This window comes from Hyla sarda, chromosome 1 (genome assembly GCF_029499605.1).
Source record: "Hyla sarda isolate aHylSar1 chromosome 1, aHylSar1.hap1, whole genome shotgun sequence".
In the NCBI taxonomy this organism is placed as follows: Eukaryota; Metazoa; Chordata; class Amphibia; order Anura; family Hylidae; genus Hyla; species Hyla sarda.
Window position 1 is genome coordinate 250525316 of NC_079189.1, and position 20784 is coordinate 250546099.

A 20784-nucleotide genomic window follows, 5' to 3' on the forward strand; every position below is an offset into this window, starting at 1 on the left:
TTACCTAAAAACTAGTTTTAACTGTAACATGTACACTTTCATTTTTTATATCCTAACTATAGGTCGGTAGGTCGGTTTGAAGTTTAGATTGAGAACCTCATTGTTTACAGGGACCAATGTGAGTGTTGACATACTTGTACAGAACTGCAGAATAAGCACTATATAAATAAATAAATAAATAAATAAATAAATAATTATTATTGCATTGTAAAGATCTACAGTGGCTGGAGGGACAGATTACAAAAGATCTATTGTAATGGTGAAAATGGTCTTTTCCAATAGTAAAAAAAGTTGGACAACCCTAGTTTAAAAAACTTTTTATTTTACTTTTGTTGTTCAAATTTTTTAGGTCCCAACAGGGAACTATTTATAGCAATATTTTGGTTACTATCACTGTTCAGTGCATAGCACTGATCTCTACGATAAGTGATCTACTGGTATAGTCTGCTGGCAGGAAGGCTATACTCCTCCAGACGCCATATTTACTCATAGGACCCCTGCAACTGCACTTCAGGAGGTCCATAGGTGTCCCCCAAGCCTGCAACTGCTTGAGATGTTGTGATCGCCATAGATCACAACATTTAAGGGGCTAATGGTGGGCATCAGCATCCGTTATTAGTGGTGAGGTCAGCCAGGACCCACCATGCATGAAGTGAGTGCAGATCCTGCACTTATTTTATGTTAATGACGTAAATGTACGTCATAGTGCATGACATACATTTACACCATATGTCCTCTAGGGGTTAAAACCCTAACATTCAGCAGGATTTTTTGCCAATGTTGGCAATGGACTGCCCATCGGAACATACCCTAAGAAAGCTATTTTTTAAAATAAATATACATGAAGTTTTCATATGTACTTACATATTTAGGTAGTGATGGAGGAACTACAGACAATCCTGTAAAAATACAAGCATTCAATCTACGTAAAGTAAGTAAATTAGGGAGTAAAACTTAATAAAACAAACCACATCTTTGCATATATTTCTTCAGACAGCTGTATGCTAGTGTTAATTTTGGGACTGAAGTAGTTCAGCCTAAGTCATGGCCTGTTAGAGCTATCTTTATATCTTCAGCTTATTCTCTCTGTCAACAATTTACTACTTTAAAGGGGTACTCTGCCCCTAGACATGCCCCCTCCCATAGACTTGCATAGATGGGGGGGGGGCATGACATCACGATCCTCCGTCCCCTTCATCGTGAGCCATCAGCCACAGCCGAACGCCGTTCCATGCAGCAGATTACTGGGGGGGGGGGGGGCTGCAGAACATATTGCGGGGGTTCCGAGCGGCGGGACCCCGCGATCAGACATCTTTGGATAGGGGATAGGATGTCTAGGGGTGGAGCGTCCCATTTTATTATATTTTGATTTTTTTTTATTTAAAATTACTTGTATAAACTTGCATTATGTGCATAAACTTTCCTATATAATGTAGATAATGGCATTATATGTATGATGTAATATACATTAATTAAAATTGTGTAGATTTTTTTAATGATAAAATCCTCTCTTGTCCCTGCAGCAATTGCCTGTGCAGAGACAAAATACAGGAAGCGTGGGTGTACAAGCAGGGCTCTGTACACTGAGGACAAGCAGGGCTCTATGCAGTGAGGACAAGCAGGGCTCTGTGCAGTGAGGACAAGCAGGGCTCTTTGCAGTGAGGACAAGCAGGGCTCTGTGCAGTGAGGATAAGCAGGGCTCTGTGTAGTGAGGACAAGCAGGGCTCTGTGCAGTAAAGACAAGCAGGGTTCTGTACACTGAGGACAAGCAGGGCTCTGTGCAGTGAGGACAAGCAAGGCCCTGTGCAGTGAGGACAAGCAGGACTATGTGCAGTGAGGACAAGCAGGGCTCTCTGTGCAGTGAGGACAAGCAGGGCTCTGTGCAGTGAGGACAAGCAGGGCTCTGTGCAGTGAGGACAAGCAGGGCTCTGTGCAGTAAAGACAAGCAGGGCTCTGTACACTGAGGACAAGCAGGGCTCTGTGCACTGAGGACAAGCAGGGCTCTGTATACTGAGGACAGGCAGGGCTCTATACACTGAGGACAAGCAGGGCTCTTTGCAGTGAGGACAAGCAGGGCTCTGTGCAGTGAGGACAAGCAGGGCTTTGTGCAGTGATGATAAGCAGGGCTCTGTGCAGTGAGGACAAGCAAGGCACTGTGCAGTGAGGACAAGCAGGGCTCTGTGCACTGAGGACAAGCAGGGCTATGTGCAGTGAGGATTAGCAGGGCTCTGTGTAGTGAGGACAAGCAGGGATCTGTGCAGTGAGGACAAGCAAGGCCCTGTGCAGTGAGGACAAGCAGGGCTATGTGCAGTGAGGATAAGCAGGGCTCTTTACAGTCAGGACAAGCAGGGCTCTGTGCAGTGAGGACAAGCAGGGCTCTGTGCAGTGAGGACAAGCAGGGCTCTGTGCAGTAAAGACAAGCAGGGTTCTGTACACTGAGGACAAGCAGGGCTCTGTACACTGAGGACAGGCAGGGCTCTCTACACTGAGGACAAGCAGGGCTCTGTGCAGTGAGGACAAGCAGGGCTCTGTGCACTGAGGACAAGCAGGGCTATGTGCAGTGAGGATTAGCAGGGCTCTGTGTAGTGAGGACAAGCAGGGATCTGTGCAGTGAGGACAAGCAAGGCCCTGTGCAGTGAGGACAAGCAGGGCTATGTGCAGTGAGGACAAGCAGGGCTCTTTACAGTCAGGACAAGCAGGGCTCTGTGCAGTGAGGACAAGCAGGGCTCTCTGTGCAGTGAGGAAAAGCAGGTCTCTGTGCAGTAAGGACAAGCAGGGCTCTGTGCAGTGAGGACAAGCAGGGCTCTGTGCAGTGAGGACAAGCAGGGCTCTTTGCAGTGAGGACAAGCAGGGCTCTGTGCAGTGAGGACAAGCAGGGCTCTGTGCAGTGAGGACAAGCAGGGCTATGTGCAGTGAGGATAAGCAGGGCTCTGTGTAGTGAGGACAAGCAGGGCTTTGTGCAGTGAGGACAAGCAAGGCCCTGTGTAGTGAGGATAAGCAGGGCTATGTGCAGTGAGGACAAGCAGGGCTCTGTGCAGTAAAGACAAGCAGGGTTCTGTACACTGAGGACAAGCAGGGCTCTGTGCACTGAGGACAAGCAGGGCTCTGTACAACGAGGACAAGCAGGGCTCTGTACACTGAGGATAGGCAGGGCTCTATACACTGAGGACAAGCAGGGCTCTTTGCAGTGAGGACAAGCAGGGCTCTGTGCAGTGAGGACAAGCAGGGCTTTGTGCAGTGATGATAAGCAGGGCTCTGTGCAGTGAGGACAAGCAAGGCACTGTGCAGTGAGGACAAGCAGGGCTCTGTGCACTGAGGACAAGCAGGGCTATGTGCAGTGAGGATTAGCAGGGCTCTGTGTAGTGAGGACAAGCAGGGATCTGTGCAGTGAGGACAAGCAAGGCCCTGTGCAGTGAGGACAAGCAGGGCTATGTGCAGTGAGGATAAGCAGGGCTCTTTACAGTCAGGACAAGCAGGGCTCTGTGCAGTGAGGACAAGCAGGGCTCTCTGTGCAGTGAGGACAAGCAGGGCTCTGTGCAGTAAGGACAAGCAGGGCTCTGTGCAGTGAGGACAAGCAGAGCTCTGTGCAGTGAGGACAAGCAGGGCTCTCTACACTGAGGACAAGCAGGGCTCTGTACACTGAGGACAAGCAGGGCTTTGTGCAGTGAGGACAAGCAGGGCTCTGTTCAGTGAGGACAAGCAGGGCTCTGTGCAGTGAGGCTCTGTGACACACCTGGCTCATACAGCATGATTGACAAGCAAGAAGCCTGCATAGACCCCTGCTTGTCCCGTTCACACTTCCTGTGTTTTGTCCCAGCTAAGGAACACAGGCAATAGCTGCAGGGACAAGACAGTATTTTTTTCAGCTAACAAAATAAAAAAAATAGCCAATGTATATTACAAATATACATATATTGCTGCCTACATTATATTAAAAGTTTTTACAAATGTCAGGTACACTTTAAATCATCCTCCCACAGATAAAAATTAGAAGATTCAGATGATCTTATCCCTGTTTTCACAGCCAAGCTAAGAAAATAAGCCTAGTGTGCTTATTTAGCAGGTGTGAATATTTAAAAAGCTAACACCAAACATTAAAAACTGTTTACTGTTCCAAAATATATGTCTTTTATTCTTCGTAAAGTAGATTATTTTATGAAAACTTCATTTTTCTGACTCACCACCCACTGTGTTGCCATTTGGACAGGCCTCCTTTAGAACTGTAATAACTCCATCTGATTTGAGTTTTAAGTACTCCACAAGCTTAAAAAATGACACAAAGAAGTTTGATTATTTATTTATTAATTTTATTGTTGTAGGCACACATTTTTATGATATAATGTAAATGTGTATCTGACATATGACACTCACCTGTATCCCTCATGCACACGTGACAATGTGACAATCGTTGTAACCACTGGCTTAAAATTAGAGGCAAACACAGGTACAGTAGGGCACAATTGAAGTCTATGGGAAACCTTGTTACAGCTCCAGACAACTCAGTAATCTAGTGATTGCACTTACCTTCCACAATGTATCAAATTTTGTGCCTTCAGGTATTGAATATTTCCCAGATTTGTCAAGATCAATCCTATAATGATAAACTGTCTTTCCATAAACTATTGACAAGGCAAAGGTACCAGGCTCTTTCCTCTCTCTTATCCTTTAATAACCAGAACAAATGTGATTATTGGCAAGGGTACTTTGGTAAAAAATTACTAAGACTCTATTAGCTACAATTTGGATGTTTTTCTTATTAAACAAATTACATTAACATATAAATACAATTAGATTTAATACAAGGATTCAGGGATTTCAACTAAATATTTATTCTTATAAGCAAAGTCAAAGTTGTATTATTTTCACACTTTATAGGTTTTCTCTCTGGACTTGCCTGTTTAAAGCGTATCTGTCATCACTGAGACACACAATGCAAGCACTGCAGCCATACTTGATAATGGTCTCTGATTACGTTCAGCCTTTTTTATTTTATTTTGTTTTTCCTGTGACTGTAAGTAGCCCTGTTCTGCTGCACATCCATCCTCTGTTCTCCTTAACTCTGTAGGTGTTTCCAGGCAGTGATGATGCTTGCCCTCACTGCTGTAAACCCGTGGTTGCCAGATTGACAGCAGCAGCCAATCAGCTGCAGTCTATTCCCTGTAGCCTACTCTCTGTTTATCTTGGCAGTAGCTACAAATAGAAGGGAAGTATAGAAGCTCAACTACACTCATAGCTCAGTCATACAAACTCAGCTCTGTTGCACACACAGCTCAGCCATACATACACTGAGCTCTACTACATACAAAGCTCAACTACACACTCTCAGCTCTACTACACACACATGCTCAGCCAAACACATACTCAGCAACTGCTGCACACAAAAACAGCAACAGTATATCCCTCCAACTATCCTCCCCCACCATGTTTTCACCAGTTATTAAGAAAGGTTGCAGAGTTGTCTGTGTAGGAGATGGCAGATACTGCTGACAGCCACTGTGCTTTTCAGTCTATTCTCCCTACTCTGTCAATGAGGGCAGAGCCCGCAGCTCTCACACTGTGCTTTGCTCTGCACAATGATTGAAAGGGAAAAGGATATAGCTCAGTGCTAAGCACTTACCCATTTCCTGTGTTCCGACTGTGCAGAGTTGCCACAGTCAATGGGAATGTAGAGACAGGCGAACAATAGTGATTTACATGGTATGGGGACCCCTAGTGGACAGAACTTTAAAAACAATTTTTCCCATAAAAAAGTTAAATATTTAATGCAAACATATTGTAAAGTTGCCTAATTTTATATAATCTATAAAAAAATTAAAACTAGTTTATGGCGGCAGGGCCCATTTACAGTATATACCAGCAGTGACTGCAAACCTTATTGAACAATGTCAGACTGTGTAGACACTTGCTTCAGTGAAAAGGGTAAAGTTGACACCCTGATGTCAACATCTTTATTTTTAGGGAGAATAACAGCACTTGCAGAGTTCAAAGAAAACACATTTATTTAAAGTGTTGCTACAGTTCTATTTATATGTAAAACAATAGTGTGAATATATGGAAAAACTGAGTTTAATGTGACACAGTTATGGCTTTGCTGCAAGCTGATCTTATTTATTGACTAGGAGCAGGGCCAGATTAAACTGTCACATAGACATGTAAAAAGTCTTGATTGGTCCTAGTCTCAGTGCGAGGACTCCCACCGATCAGGAGACTGAGCAAGGATAAGGGCAAAGCAGTGCACCTTATTCCCCAGCTCTTGGCAATCTTTGTCCCATAGAGAAGCAAGACAAAGATTATTGAGAACCGGGACTAATATGTGCTGCAATATACTTATCCCCACTCATTCTCCTGATCGGTGGGGTTCTCACCACTGAGACCCTGAACAAACAAAAGTTTTGATATGTGGCTAGGACACGTCAAAAGTATTTTTTTAAATGAAAGGGACACTTTAAGGTAGAGACTGATGGAGGTGCAGCTCCAGGCCCCTTCCTGAAAATAAGCTCAGCTAGACAAAAAGAAAAAAACAGATGTGAGGGGAAGGTGGGCCTGTCCAGGGATTTAGGAAACTTGCAGCTATAACCAGCGGCTTTCCTTTCTGTCACAGCATAGAGTTGAGACTTCATGTGTGAGCATCATATCTGTCAGATGGTGCCAGCACCAGAGAAGAGAAAAGAGATGCTGCACAAGAACTGACCGCCAGCAGCTTCAGGGAAGCAATGGGCTAGATGGGCAGATTTTTTATTTCTTACAAGGGGTCTAGCTACTCTATGGGGGTATGGTGTGGGGGGCATATTAAGGTGCCTAGTGACTGTATTGGAGCAAAGTGTGGGGCCATATAGAGGGGCCTAGCTACTATATGGGGGTACCGTAAGGGGTCTAGCTACTTTATGGGGGCACAGTGTGGGGTGAGCATGTGGACAGGAATAGCTAGTATATTGGAGCACAATAAAGGGGCACAGTGTGGAGGCATATGGAAGGTCCTAGCTGCTATATGGGGGCACAGTGTGGGGTATACGGAGGTATCCAGCTTCTATATTGGGGCACAGTGTGGAGACATATGGAGAAGCCTAGCTACTACATGGGGCCATATTGTGGGGCCTAACTATTATATAGGGGCACTTAGAGGGGCTAACTGTTATGTGGGGGAACAAAGTTGACACTGTTACTGTGTGGGTCAAAACAGATGGAGAGTTTGTATAGATGTGAGAATGGTGCTTGAGCAAGGAGACTTAAATGTTTGTCTAGCAATCAGAAAAGACACCCCCTATGATTCATAGAGAGAAGACGCCTCCTGTAAGTCACTAGAAGTAATCTAAACTGCACTGTAATCACTTATACAATCTGCACAGCCTATGAAGTTTTGATATCTACCATGTGCTGCTAATATCTATTGACTAGGAGCAGAACCAGATAAAACTGTCATTTAGAAAATGTATGTGGGGAAAAGAATACTGATCTTAGCGAAGTGTTTTGTTTTTTCCCAGTAACAGTATGGTGGTATTGTACTTGGTTATCTCCAACACTCCCATAAACAGTGTATGAAGCGCTTGCCTACCAACACTGCTTTATGCAGAGGGAGAGCCACCCTTTTTTGTTGCTTTATTGGTTTAAAACAAGTCTCCAAAAATGACAGTATTTTTATTTTTTTAATTTAGAGGTGTAAATGATTTTTGACTTTTTTTTGCAGCTCAGTATGTAAATTTTTTGATGCAACAGACAACACATATTTGCACGTGAAAAATAGTTTTCTGCAATTTTAGAGCTGTCCAGAATTTACTAACATGACCCATGTCAATAAATCCGAGCTAGCTTCTGCATAGTGTGTTTTATGGGGCTATTGGATATGACTCACATGTGGCATCATGATCTGTAGTTTTTATTGGTACAAATTTAGTTTTTAATGGAACATTTTGATCAGTTTTTATGTACTTTTTGTGATATAAGAGATGACCAAAAATCAGCAATTTTGGCTTCTGACTGCCATGCTAACCAATCAGTGATTACATTGCAGGGGAGACAATTGGACACTCTACAGGCACTCTACAGGCATGTCCTTCTCCTAAGGCTACGTTTCCACACAGGGTTTTTTTCTGGCATATTTTGGATAACGGCTACTACACTTTTTGAGCCAAAGTCAGAGGTGGATTCAGCAGGAAGGAGCAGTGTAAGTCCATTCTTATATTTCCCATTCCTTTGAAATTCCTTTGCAGTTTTCCAAAAAAGAGTGTGAAAAAAACCTGTGTGGAAACAGCCTAAACGGGTAGAATTTTCTTATTTATTTAATTATACTCTCTTAATTTGTAGTTCTTAACAAGGGACCATCAACTCAGATTCCAGTTTGTCAGAATCAAATGATGTCCAAAAATCAATTTTTCCTTTGTCTAGCACTTTTTCTTATGAAAACCTTACCAGTGTCATAGTCTGTTTTATCTTATCTCCAGCTTTTTCATGTGTTCCTGTGTTGTACCAGCCCAAGCATTTTAAGTAAGCATTGACCCATTGTTACATGAATGTGGAATCCTCTGTTAACCCTTCCTTCTCTTGTGAGTGTCAGATTGTGCTCCTACTGGTATGTCATATAAACATAAATTTATATATTTCTACACTGTTGGTTTACTATTACAAGTGCACCAGAATTCTAAAGTAATTTATGCAGAACAACTGGATTACATGACTTGATTATATATTCAATAACATTTGGGCACACCATTCTGGTGTAAAGTAAACTAACTTAAAGTTAGTCTAAATTTAGGGCTCTTTAAAACAGACCTAGAGCTGCACGAGCGCCAAACTCATAGCTCGATATTCAGTTAAAGAGCTTTTACATGGTTGTATCATGTGTCCCTTCACTTTAATCATTGTTGCTGAACTGATTGTAGGGGCTATTACACTTGGAACAATAATAGCCCTGTGTAGTATGGCCTTCAAGCTAGACAGTCTATATATGTACTTGATTTTATGAGCCACTTTGTTACATCTGGAGCATTTAAAGGGTACTCCACTGGCCAGCCTTCCGAATGCTGTGGTCGCGCTGTGGTGGTTGACCACGCCCCCTTGTGACGCCAGACAGCAGTGTCACAGTGGCTGCCACGCCCCCTCCCACAGATTTACATTAAGGGGGCTTGGTCAACTCCTGCAGCGCAACCACAGTGTTCGGAACTAAATGTTCAAAATGCAGCCAGAAGGCTGACCAGTGGAGTACCCCTTTAAAGACAGTCAGTAACTTTTCACTGTGACCGTTTTAGCAAACTACCACCACTGCTCTCACAAAAAAAAAAAAAAAAAATGTAATACATTTTTTCACACATCCTCAAAGTTACAACACAACTTTATCTCTGCCCCCCTATTGTGCTTGTCATTATGTATGGCTGGATGTACCACTATCTGCTTTGTCTCATTGCCCTTTAGAATATGAAGCAAAATACTCACAGAAATTTTCCATCTGGCTGTGCTCCTGAGTACAATTTTCTCTCAGCTTCTTCTCGGCTTATGTTCCCATGGTACCATGTCATCTTTTCATGAGCTGTTGTAGCAATGAGTTTTTCGACCTGTGGAGCTTGACTTATGATAGCTTGTTCCAAAGCATCTCCCTGCAGAGATGAAATGTAAAAAACACACAAAACCTAATGGTATGTCATGTGATGTATTTAAGTTATGTCATGAAGTTTATATTACACATGGGCCTTTGATAGAAATTTTTAAATAAATTGAATAAAATAATTAACATTATAATTTTTTATTTAAAGAGATACTCCAACATCAGGGAAAGACTGAAAATTTGACAAAAACATATAGCATTGCTTAACTATCTGCCCCTGCTCTGAAATCCATTTGTTTTGTGGGTATGTAATCCTCTCTCCTATCATGTCCCATCACAACTTCCCAGTTAAGCAGTTGCTGTGTACTGCAATTTCCTCAGCTCTTCATTACCGTCCTCCCACCCTGACAGCTCTGCCTAGTTTCCCATCCCGATTTGTTGCAGAATATTTCAGTTCTCAGCAGACTATTTCTCTGTAGTCATTAAATCTAAAGCATCTGATGCATTCATTGCCTGTCTGCTCTTCCTTAAATTTCCAAATGAAGATACAGTGGCCCAACAACATACGATTGTTTCAATTTACGATGGTCTCTCACATGTCATGGTAAGTTGAATACAGAATCAACTTATGATGAAATGTTAGGGCCATTAACAGGTACCCTGCTACAATGGGGAGCTCAATGTGCACATACATGCACAGGTACATGGGTGTGCGTGCTGGGCACAAACAGAGAGAAAGAGAAAGCATGGAGGTGGCAGCAGCAGCATCAGGAGTCCAGAAAGTGACCCAGTGACAGAGTGATGCGGTGGTAGCAAGTACCAGTACCCGGTGACGAAGGTGGGTGGAAAAAGGTCTGATGCAGAGGAATGTTTGTAACTGGGGAGCAGCGCCTTAATTCTGTTTGGCACTATCCATATTTGTGAAGTGTTGGTGTGGCACCATGATCAATCTACTCTGATACATCAGGCATTGGTGGTTGGAAATCCTGGCTGATCCATGCCTGATTCATCTTCACAAAGGTCAGTCTCTCCACATTTTTCATGGACAGAAGAGTTCTCCTTGGGGTGACTGTGGCCCCCGCCGCACTAAACACCCGCTCTGATGGCACACTACTGGCTGGGCAGGACAACTTTTCCAGGGCAAACTTTTCTAGTTGCGGCCACAAATCAAGTTTGGGTGCCCAGAAGTCCAGCAGATCTTCAAGGTGTGTTGGCATGGGCATGTCAAGGTATGCCACCACCTGCTGGTTCAGGTCCTGCTCCAGGTCTACCTGCTACTGATGAGTTGCTTCACTATGCGGGTGAAGAATGGTACTCATCAGTGACTGTAGACTCAGGCTGCTGCTGATGGAGCTGGTACAGCTCCTGCCACCCCACCCAAGCAGCCATGACAGTGGTAGGTGAGCACAGAGGGCCCCCCGAGTCAGACCTGCGAGAGGGGGCCAATAGGCATAGGTCAGTTTGTCCTCCCTCTCAGTGGGTGTAAAAAGGCCCCCATTTTTGTGCCAGAAGCAAGGGTCCAATAAGGTGGAGAGCCAGAAGTCATTCCGCTGCCGAATGGTGACAACTCGGCGGTCACTACACAAGCATCTGAGCATGCATCGCGCCATTTGTGCAAGTGACTCAGAGGGACTCCCTTTCTCCATCTCCACTGCATACTGCCACGGTGTGTCTGGGTCCTCTGTCTCGCCTTCCTCATAACCTTCTAGCTCCTCTGGCTGCTCCTGCTCCTCCTCTCCTGTCAGATGACTAGAAAAAAATGCCCATTTCGTGAAACCTAAACTTTGTACACAGTGCCCCTCCCCTCCTCCTCCTCCTCCAGTTCAGCTCCCACAGGGCTCATGTGGCTGTGAGATGTAGGTGCCACATCTCCAGTGCCCTTACCATGCCATCATTTCCAACACGTGTTGTAGTAAATGAAGCAGTGGGATGACGTTGTTCATCCCGTAATCCAGGCGACTGACGTATAATGTGGCTTCCTCAAAGGGCCTGAGCAAACGGCAGGTGTCACGTATGAGCTGCCCGTGGTTGACATTGAAGTTACACAGGGGAGTACCCCTATCCGCTTGAATCATCAGAAAAACGGTGATGGCTTTTCTTTGTTCGGTCCAACATATGGAGGGTGGAATTCCAATGGTTGGCAACGTCGCAAACCAGACTATGTTGTGGGATACCGTTCTTATGCTGCAGCACAAGAAGGGTGTGCTTTGCGGTGCATGAGTGGCTGAAGAGCATGCAAAGTTTCCTTCCCATTGTTAGGTTGTCTTGCAGATGGGGGGAACACTCAGATGTATGAATGACTTTTAGCAGTTCCTCCCCTGTGTGACTCCATTCGCCAAGGCAAACCATGTGAAGAACAGCTTGACACCGCCGTGTCCTGTACACATGAAATGCTGAAGGGGCACTGAGATTTGTTCATGCAGTGGAGGCTGAGGACACAGTGGAGGATGAGGTGGCGGAGTCGCACACTGTCACAGGACCAACGGCCTGAGAGCTTGGAGGAGGAAGCGGCGTGACCTGTCCAAGTTGGTGTTGTGGCTGTGCAGGAACCACATTCACCCAGTGGGTCGTAGAGGACATGTATTGTCCCTGACCATAGTTACAGCACCAGACGTCGGCGCTGCCATGCACTTTGGTATACACCGAAAGGCTCAAGGACTGGCTCAGCACAAGCCATCAGTTCTCTAAAAGGTGCAGAGTCCACCACTTGAAAAGAGAGAGACTGGAGCACCAGCAACTTGGACAGGAGCACATTCAGCTTCTACGTTGTTGGATGAGTATGCGCATACTGTTGTCTCTTGGACATGTCTTTGCCGATGGATTTGCTGGCGGGATGACTAACTAAAAGTAGGAGGAGAAGGAGCATCTGGAGGAACAGAAAGAGGGTGTGACACACAATTTCCTTCGGCTGAGGGAGCAGCATGCCACTGGGCGATGCAGGAGACTGGATCACCACATCGGAGCCACGGTTCTTCCAGGCCGCTTTATGGTGGTGAAGCATATGTTAACACAGGCCCGTGGTGCCAACATTGGACACTGGCCATGCTTCACCTTCTGCCGACACATCTTGCATGTGTCTATGTTAACCTCCTCCGGATGTTTGATGAAAAATTGCCACACCGCCGAGTAGCTGATTTTTCCCCCAACAGTCCGCACTAATTGACTGCTACTGCCACGGTCTCCAGGAACCCCTGTTCCACTACCTCCTGGGAAGGTAGGCTGCGCGAAACAGGTGGTCTCCCCCGGGCACGTTTGGGTTCAGAACTTCCACTTCTGCCACCATGCTGACTGCCAACCATGCTACCACCTTGTTGGCTCAGCTGCTGCCTCACGGGCAACCTGCAACCCCCTTCTCCTGATGATGATGAAGCCCCTTCTGCACCTGGCTTCCAATTGCGATCGGCTTCATCATCATCAACAAGTGTCTGCACCTCACTGATGTCCTCCTCAGGTTCCTCAACAGTGTCTGCTCCAAGACCCTGAACACTGGCAACACCACTCCTCACATCACTATCTTCTTTACTACTTGCCCACCTAGCGGAAGAAGCGGCGAATGTCTCCTCCACTTCTTGACTGGGCAGTAGCTGCTGACTGTCCTCTATTAGATCATCCTCACTGAATAGTGGAGCTGAACCCACAGCATAAAATGCTTCTGCAGGGGAGGGAAGAGCATAGGACAGAGGCAATGGGAGGACAGGGACTGCTTCCAGGCCATTCCAACTGAGGGTTGTGCCTGAGGAACCCACCAACTGTTGACTGGGGTTATCAGATGTCACTTGTGATGAAGTGGATGACCGTGTTAACCAATCGATGACAGAAGATGGGTTGCTGGTCCAGACATGACCGGTAGCTGATACTGGGAGATCAGGCCCCTGTGACTCCGGCTGCCACTCACCCCTAGTCTGCTATGATCTCTGCCTGCGCCTGATGAATTTAGGCCTCTTCCACTCCTCTGTGCATGTCACTTCTCTGCCTGACATACTTTGTGCGTATATGAGCGGAGTACAATATGCTTCACTACGCTTAAAACAGTAGTATGTACACATGTCGTATTCACTTATGAGGGCAGTAGAATGCGCTCCACTATGCTTAACAGTATTTGTCTAGAACAGCAGCAGGTGTGTACTTTTGGCAGTCCTTTCACAGTATCTAAGCCCTTGAGAGTTTACCAGGTACACAATAGTACACCACTTAGATGTAGGTACATGGTATGCACTTATGAGTGCAGAAAAATGCGCAACAGTATGATTAAAAAAGTATTTGAGTACAACATCAGCCGGTGGGTACTTTTGCCTGGCCTTTCACAGTATGTAGGCCCTTGAGATATTAACAGGTACAAAATAGTAAACTACTTAGGTGTACGTATGCACTTATGAGGGGAGAAAAATGTGCTACACCAAGCTTAAATAAGTATTTGTGCAAAACACCAGCAGTACACAACAGTGCTGCAGCACACAGTCGATGTATACTAAACCGAAAATTGCATGCTCTCAATCTCACTCCTTTCCCTATCAGTGCTTCTAGGCAGGATTTGTGCTTGAGCTGAATCGTTGCTGTTTGTCTGTGCAACACACAGCTTTCTATATTACCTCAACAACACCAAAAAAGTCCCCAGAGGATCGATCTTAGGGGAAACTATAGAAAATACAACTCCTTGGGGAATTAAACCCTCAGGGATAACAATGACTAAATATGCCCCTAAATAATATTTAAAACATAACCTTTTTTTCAATGGTAAAAAGTTGAAAACATTTGCTCAATGGCCACTAGATGGCAGTGGTGCTTTAAAATTAAAACTACTGTGTACTTTTTACGGTTCCTCTAATCAATTTCTTTTGAGTCTGTTACACAGACTATTAGGAATGGACTGCTTGGTATATATTATACCGTCTATAGACTAGTATAACCAGCAGACAATTTGTTGTGGAACAAAGACATTGACTTGCACTAAAAGCTTATTCCTCCCTCCTCTCCTAACGTTTCTCCAGCTGAGCCAGCTTGTTCAAACATATGAGGCAACACACAGCTCTCTGCCCCTCTCTGTAATACAATGCTGTAGACAGTCACTGGGAGGTTTTTCGCTGCAGTAAGAATTCTTTTCTGTGAAAAATGCACTGCTCTCTGTCCACAGAACGCTGACATGACTAGGAGGTGAAACACTGCTGGGGAAAACTTTTCTGTGAAACACACAGGGCTGTCTGTCCTATCTCTCTGCAGTGAAAGGATGAAGTGACTAGCCAGAATATGGCTGCCGATAATGTAGGGCTGTGACATCACAGGAGTGACTGGCTGCTGATAGGCTGCATCCTGCATGCGATTCAGGGTCATCCCACCTATCCTTGCCAGGATTCCTTGCCCCATGTTATCACATGTGGATCCGCCATTTTAGATGCCCTGGTGCCTGGACCACACTAAATGGAGTTTAATGAAGCGATTTGCGCAATAGAATCGCGACAACATTCGCATTTGTTACAAATCAAATTTTTCATGAAATTCATAACTAATGCGGATTTGTCAGAATCGATTCGCTCATCTCTAATTATGATCCCCATGGATAGCAGAACTAAGGAGCTGTGACACTTTTCAGGTATTAAGGTGCAACCATGTGACTATACCTAGTACTTTTGCTTCTGAAAATGCATCCCTTTGCTAACCTGACATAGAGATTCTAATGTTTTAGTGAAGATGTCACAACATAAAAGGAAACACTAAAGACTAAGACAAAATTAAAGTCTACAGCCACTGAGAGCTTTCAAGGTTTGAGAAGCCTACAGACTAGCTTATGTGGCTGATGATGTTTTTTGCGGTTTGTTAAAAAGTCGTGATGCTAAGACATTCTGAGTAATTTCATTCACCCTCCGAAGTACAATCAGATCTCTATAGTTAGAAGTGTTCTAACAAAAATGTTCTCACTAAAAATAATAAATATATAATTGTTTGAAATATGTTCATTATTATTATCATCATCATTACTATTATTATGTTTTTCTATTTCTTTGTTAAAAATTATACATATAAAAAGTATTTTTAAGTAAGAACACAGTTTTTGCTAGGACATTTGTTACTTTGGAGGTGTGATTGTAGTTCTGTTGTTTACAAGTTTTCACATGGGGAAGGATTTGCATCATATAGTGTATATATGTATAGTGTTGCTCGCGAATATTCACAATGCGAATTTTATTCGCGAATATTGCATATTCGCGAATTCGCGAACATTCGCAAATATAGCACTATATATTCGCAATTACGAATATTCGTTTCATTTTTTTTTTTCACAGTACACATCACAGTGATCACCCCTCTCTGCTTCCAGCTTGTGTGGTGTAAAGAAGGCTCTAATACTACTGTGTGAGACTGGCTAATTTTCGCATATGCAAATTTTTGCATGCGCAAATTTTTGCATATGCGAAAGTAAAACACGAATATTATGAATATGCGAATTTAGCGAATATATGATGAATATTCGTCCATATATTCGCGAAATATCGCAAATTCGAATATGGCCTATGCCGCTCAACACTATATATGTATATATACAGTCACGGCCGTAAATGTTGGCACCCCTGAAATTTTTTGGGGAATGAAATATTTCTCACAGAAAAGGATTGCAGTAACACATGTTTTGTTATACACATGTTTATTCCCTTTATGTGTATTGGAACGAAGCCAAAAAAAAAGGAGGAAATAAAAGCAAATTGGAGATAATGTCACACCAAACTCCAAAAATGGGCTGGACAAAATTGTTAGCACACTTAAAAGGGTATTCCAGGCCAAAACTTTTTAATATATCAACTGGCTCCGGAAAGTTAAACAGATTTGTAAATTACTTCGATTAAAAAATCTTAATTCTTGCAATAGTTATTAGCTTCTGAAGTTGAGTTGTCTTTTTCTTTCTAACTGCTTTCTGATGACTCACGTCCCGGGAGCTATGCAGTTCCTATGGGGATATTCTCCCATCATGCACAGCTCCCGGGACGTGACATCATCATTGAGCAGGTAGACAGAAAACTTCAGAAGCTAATAACTATTGAAAGGATTAAGATTTGTTAATAGAAGTAATTTACAAATCTGTTTAACTTTCCGGAGCCAGTTGATATATTAAAAAAAGTTTTTGCCTGGAATACCCCTTTAACTTAATATTTGGTTGCACACCCTTTGGAAAAAAATAACTGAAATCAGTCGCTTATTATAACCATCAATAAGCTTCTTACACCTCTCTGCTGGAATGTTGGACCACTCTTCCTTTGCAAACTGCTCCAGGTCTCTCTTATTGGAAGGGCGCCTTTTCCCAACAGCAATTTTAAGATCTCTCCACAGGTGTTCAATGGGATTTAAATCTGGACTCCTTCCTGGCCACTTCAGAACTTACCAGCGCTTTGTTGCCATCCATTTCTGGGTGATTTTTGACATATGTTTGGGGTCATTGTCCTGCTGGAAGACTCAAGATCTTGGACGCAAACCCATCTTTTTGACAATGGGTTGTACAGTGCGACCCAAAATCCGTTGGTAATCTGCAGATTTCATGATGCCTTGCACACATTCAAGGCACCCAGTGCCAAAGGCAGCAAAACAACCCCAAAACATCATTGAACCTCCACCATATTTTACTGTAGGTACTGTGTTCTTTTCTTTGTAGGCCTCATTCTGTTTTCGGTAAACAGTAGAATGATGTGCTTTACCAAAAAGCTCTCTCTTGGTCTCATCTGTCCACAAGATGTTTTCCCAGAAGGATTTTGGCTTACTCAAGTTTTGGCAAAATTTTAGCAAAATGTAGTCTTGCTTTTTTATGTCTCTGTGTCAGCAGTGGGGTCCTACTGGGTCTCCTGCCATAGCGTTTAATTTCATTTAAATGTGAACGCATAGTTCTCATTGACACTGATGCTCCCTGAGCCTGCAGGACAGCTTGAATATCTTTGGGACTTGTTTGGGGCTTCTTATCCACCATCTGGACTATCCTGCAATGACAACTTTCATCAATTTTTCTCTTCTGTTCACGCCAAGGGAGGTTAACTACATTGCCATGGGTTGCAAACTTCTTGATAATGTTGCGCACTGTGGACAAAGGCAAATCTAGATCTCTGGAGATGGACTTGTAAGCTTGAGATTATTGATATTTTTCCACAATTTTGGTTCTCAAGTCCTCAGACAGTTCTCTTCTCCTCTTTCTGCTGTCCATGCTTAGTGTGGCACACACAGACACACAATGCAAAGACTAAGTGAACTTCTCTCCTTTTATCTGCTTTCAGGTGGGACTTTTTATATTGCCCACACCTGTTACTTGCCCCAGGTGAGTTTAAAGGAGCACCACATGCTTGAAACAATCTTATTTTCCCACAATTTTGAAAGGGTGCCAATAATTTTGTCCAGGTCATTTTTGGAGTTTGGTGACATTATGTCCAATTTGCTTTTTTTTTCTTCCCTTTTTTGGTTTATCTCCAATCCACACAAAGGGAATAAACAAGTGTATAGCAAAACACTATTTTTGTTCCTGCAATCTTTTTCTGCAAATACATAATTTTCTTGAAAAATGTCAGTGGTGCAAAAATTTACGGCCATGACTGTAACTTCAGCAAAAATTGCAAGGCATTTGGCTGCGCTGTAGGGAAACATTTCTAAGAAATGCTTCTTTAACTATGTCTCGAAACCAAACCATTCCTGAAGATCCTTGTATATTTTTTTTTTATATTATTTTATTTCCTTATCTTTACATTTGCATTCTGTGGACAAATCAGATCGCTTCCTTAATTTTTAAAAAATTGTTGGACAATTGGAAAGAATTGTTCCTCTACTACTGCTATGGAAAGAAAAGGTATTTCATTTGTGTATGCAGCTTACAGTATTTGGAGGCCTATGGCATTTTTAGGATTATTGCTCACCTCTAGATTCCAGGTTTGCCTGACGTATTCTCTCATCATATTATCTCTGATATGATCAAAAACTCCAGGTTGGCATTCCACACCACTAGGCCGGTTGCAGGGTCGACGGAGAACACAGCATAATCCATCTGAATCTTTAGAGTAGTACTCACAAAGTTCTTCTGGGCCACAATGAGACTTCCCTCCATATATAGCAAACGTGCCATTTAGTTGCCGTTCTACAGGGTAGTGGTAAAACTGAAGGTTGTATACCACAGAGAGAACGTAACCACCAAGTGTTCGCAGACACTGCCTTAGCAAGAAAAGGCCATCCATCATTCCAGCCAGCTTGAGAAATTCTTCAGCTTCAGCACGAGAAATGCTGCCGTAATAAAAAGGCAAGTGTCCTGCAGCATCTGGCATGTTCTATAGAGGTGGCTGTAAAAGGATAACATCATGATTTTAGAACAACACAGTAAATTGTAGGGTTCCCTTTAATAAATAGAAAAGGTAGCCATAATAGTCATTGAAATCAAAATATGGTACTTTACTTTGGCTATTCCCAAAGAATAGTTATAGCATTTCTGGCCTTAAGAAATATTAAGGATATCTAGTGGTCGCTCCTCTACCCCCAGGTTACATTATGTTTTAACAGACAATGACCTTTCCTGGGTGTTGTAACTTGAAACCAAATTCAACATATAATGTGAAAGACAATCTGAATTAGTGGTTTAGGCCACTAATCCAACCAATCAGCATGGACATTCTACTAGTAAAACCCCTTTATTACTGAAGTGCATTTACTAATAGACTGTCTAGTAAAGCCTCCTAGAGTAATGCACAGTACTACATACGCCAGGGTGAGATGCTCCTGTGACACCAGTTGAGAGTGGCTCTGTATCATTGTATGTGTGAACTGTACCTGAAGAACCAGCTATCCTCAACATAGAAAAGAATTTCCTCACTTTCTGCAGCTCCTCTAATTTTTTTAAGTAAAGATTTGTGTTATCTGAATTGGCATTTTTCCCCTAACCTTCATTTTTATTGTTTTGGTATGACATTTGGGTGCAAGCAGTTGTCGTTACTTATATGGACTCAAGTTTAAAAGTGTTCTTTACTGTAAAGGCCTTAAAAATGAAAAAAATAATAGACTCCCTTCTTCTCTCCATGGCCAGGTACTACTGAGGATCATATAAGCAATTATTAGTTGTTTGCTGATACGCACCATATATATATATATATATATACTAGCTGAGTATCTCGACCTCCCATCCTGTCCTCATATCCCGACCTGTAATATGCGTACCAGGTATTGAAATATCTCCAGCCATACAGAAGTTATGTGAGAACATACATTTCCCATTGATTTGCATGGGACTTTAAATAAAAACCCTGACCCTCACAAAAGGGATAGTTAAGGGTTAAATTAACTATCCTATATTTTAAGTGGACATATAAGTAACATGTGACCAAGTATTATCGAAATATCTCCAGCCGTTTGGAAGTTATGCAGTAACATATATTTTCCATAGACTTGTATTGGACTTTAAACATAAACCCCGCCCCTGGCAAATGGGGGTGAGTAAGGGTTAAATCACCTATCCTATGTTTGTTGCTTACATATAAGTAACATGTGTGCCAAGTTTCATGTTAATATCTTTAGCTGTTTGGAAGTTTTTGTGGAACATACATACACACACACACGTTGAGTTTTATATATATACTAGCTGAGTAACCGGCGTTGCCCGGTTTTTCCTTCCTCATCCTTGTTGGAGAGGAAAATCAACAAAGGAGGAAGCTTTTAATAATAATAATAATTATTATTTTATTTATATAGCGCCTACAGATTCCGCAGCGCTTACAATATTTTGACATCAAATCCCATCCCCATATCTTGTGGTCATATCCCAACCCCATATTCCATCCTCATATCACGTCCTCATACCCCGACCTCCTATCCCAACCTCCCATTCTGTCCTCCTATCCCGTCCTCCTATCCCTTCCTCCAATCCTGTCCTCCTATCTCGACCTCCTATCTCGACCTCCTATCTCAACCTCCTATCCCGACCTCCTATCCCGTCCTCCTATCTCGACCTCCTATCCTGTCCTTCTATCCCGTCCTCCTATCTCATCCTCCTATCCCGTCCTCCTATCTCGACCTCCTATCCCGTCCTCCTATCTCAACCCCCTATCCCGTCCTGCTATCTCCACCTCCTATACCGACCTCCTATCCTGACCTCCCATCTCAACCTCCTATCCCGTCCTCCTATCTCGACCTCCTATCCCATCCTCATATCCCGACCATCCTGTCCTCCTATCTTGACCTCTTACCTTGACCTCCTATCTCGACCTCCTATCTCGACCTCCTATCCCGACCTCCTATCTCGACCTCCT

General features: G+C 43.3%; 1 protein-coding gene across 7 annotated transcripts in view; it reads right to left on the reverse strand.

Moving 5' to 3' along the window:
• Positions 1–20784, reverse strand: part of LOC130367743 (tyrosine-protein kinase ZAP-70) — a 318125-nt gene that overhangs the window by 50496 nt on the left and 246845 nt on the right. For all 7 annotated transcript variants that reach the window (XM_056570477.1, XM_056570457.1, XM_056570467.1 and 4 more), the window contains 5 exons: positions 18412–18828; positions 9427–9587; positions 4525–4663; positions 4182–4263; positions 865–899 (listed from right to left, as the gene is read on the reverse strand). In XM_056570477.1, the coding sequence (XP_056426452.1) occupies positions 865–899; positions 4182–4263; positions 4525–4663; positions 9427–9587; positions 18412–18813 (819 nt within the window). In that variant the 5' untranslated portion in view covers positions 18814–18828. The remainder of the gene's footprint in view (positions 1–864; positions 900–4181; positions 4264–4524; positions 4664–9426; positions 9588–18411; positions 18829–20784) is intronic.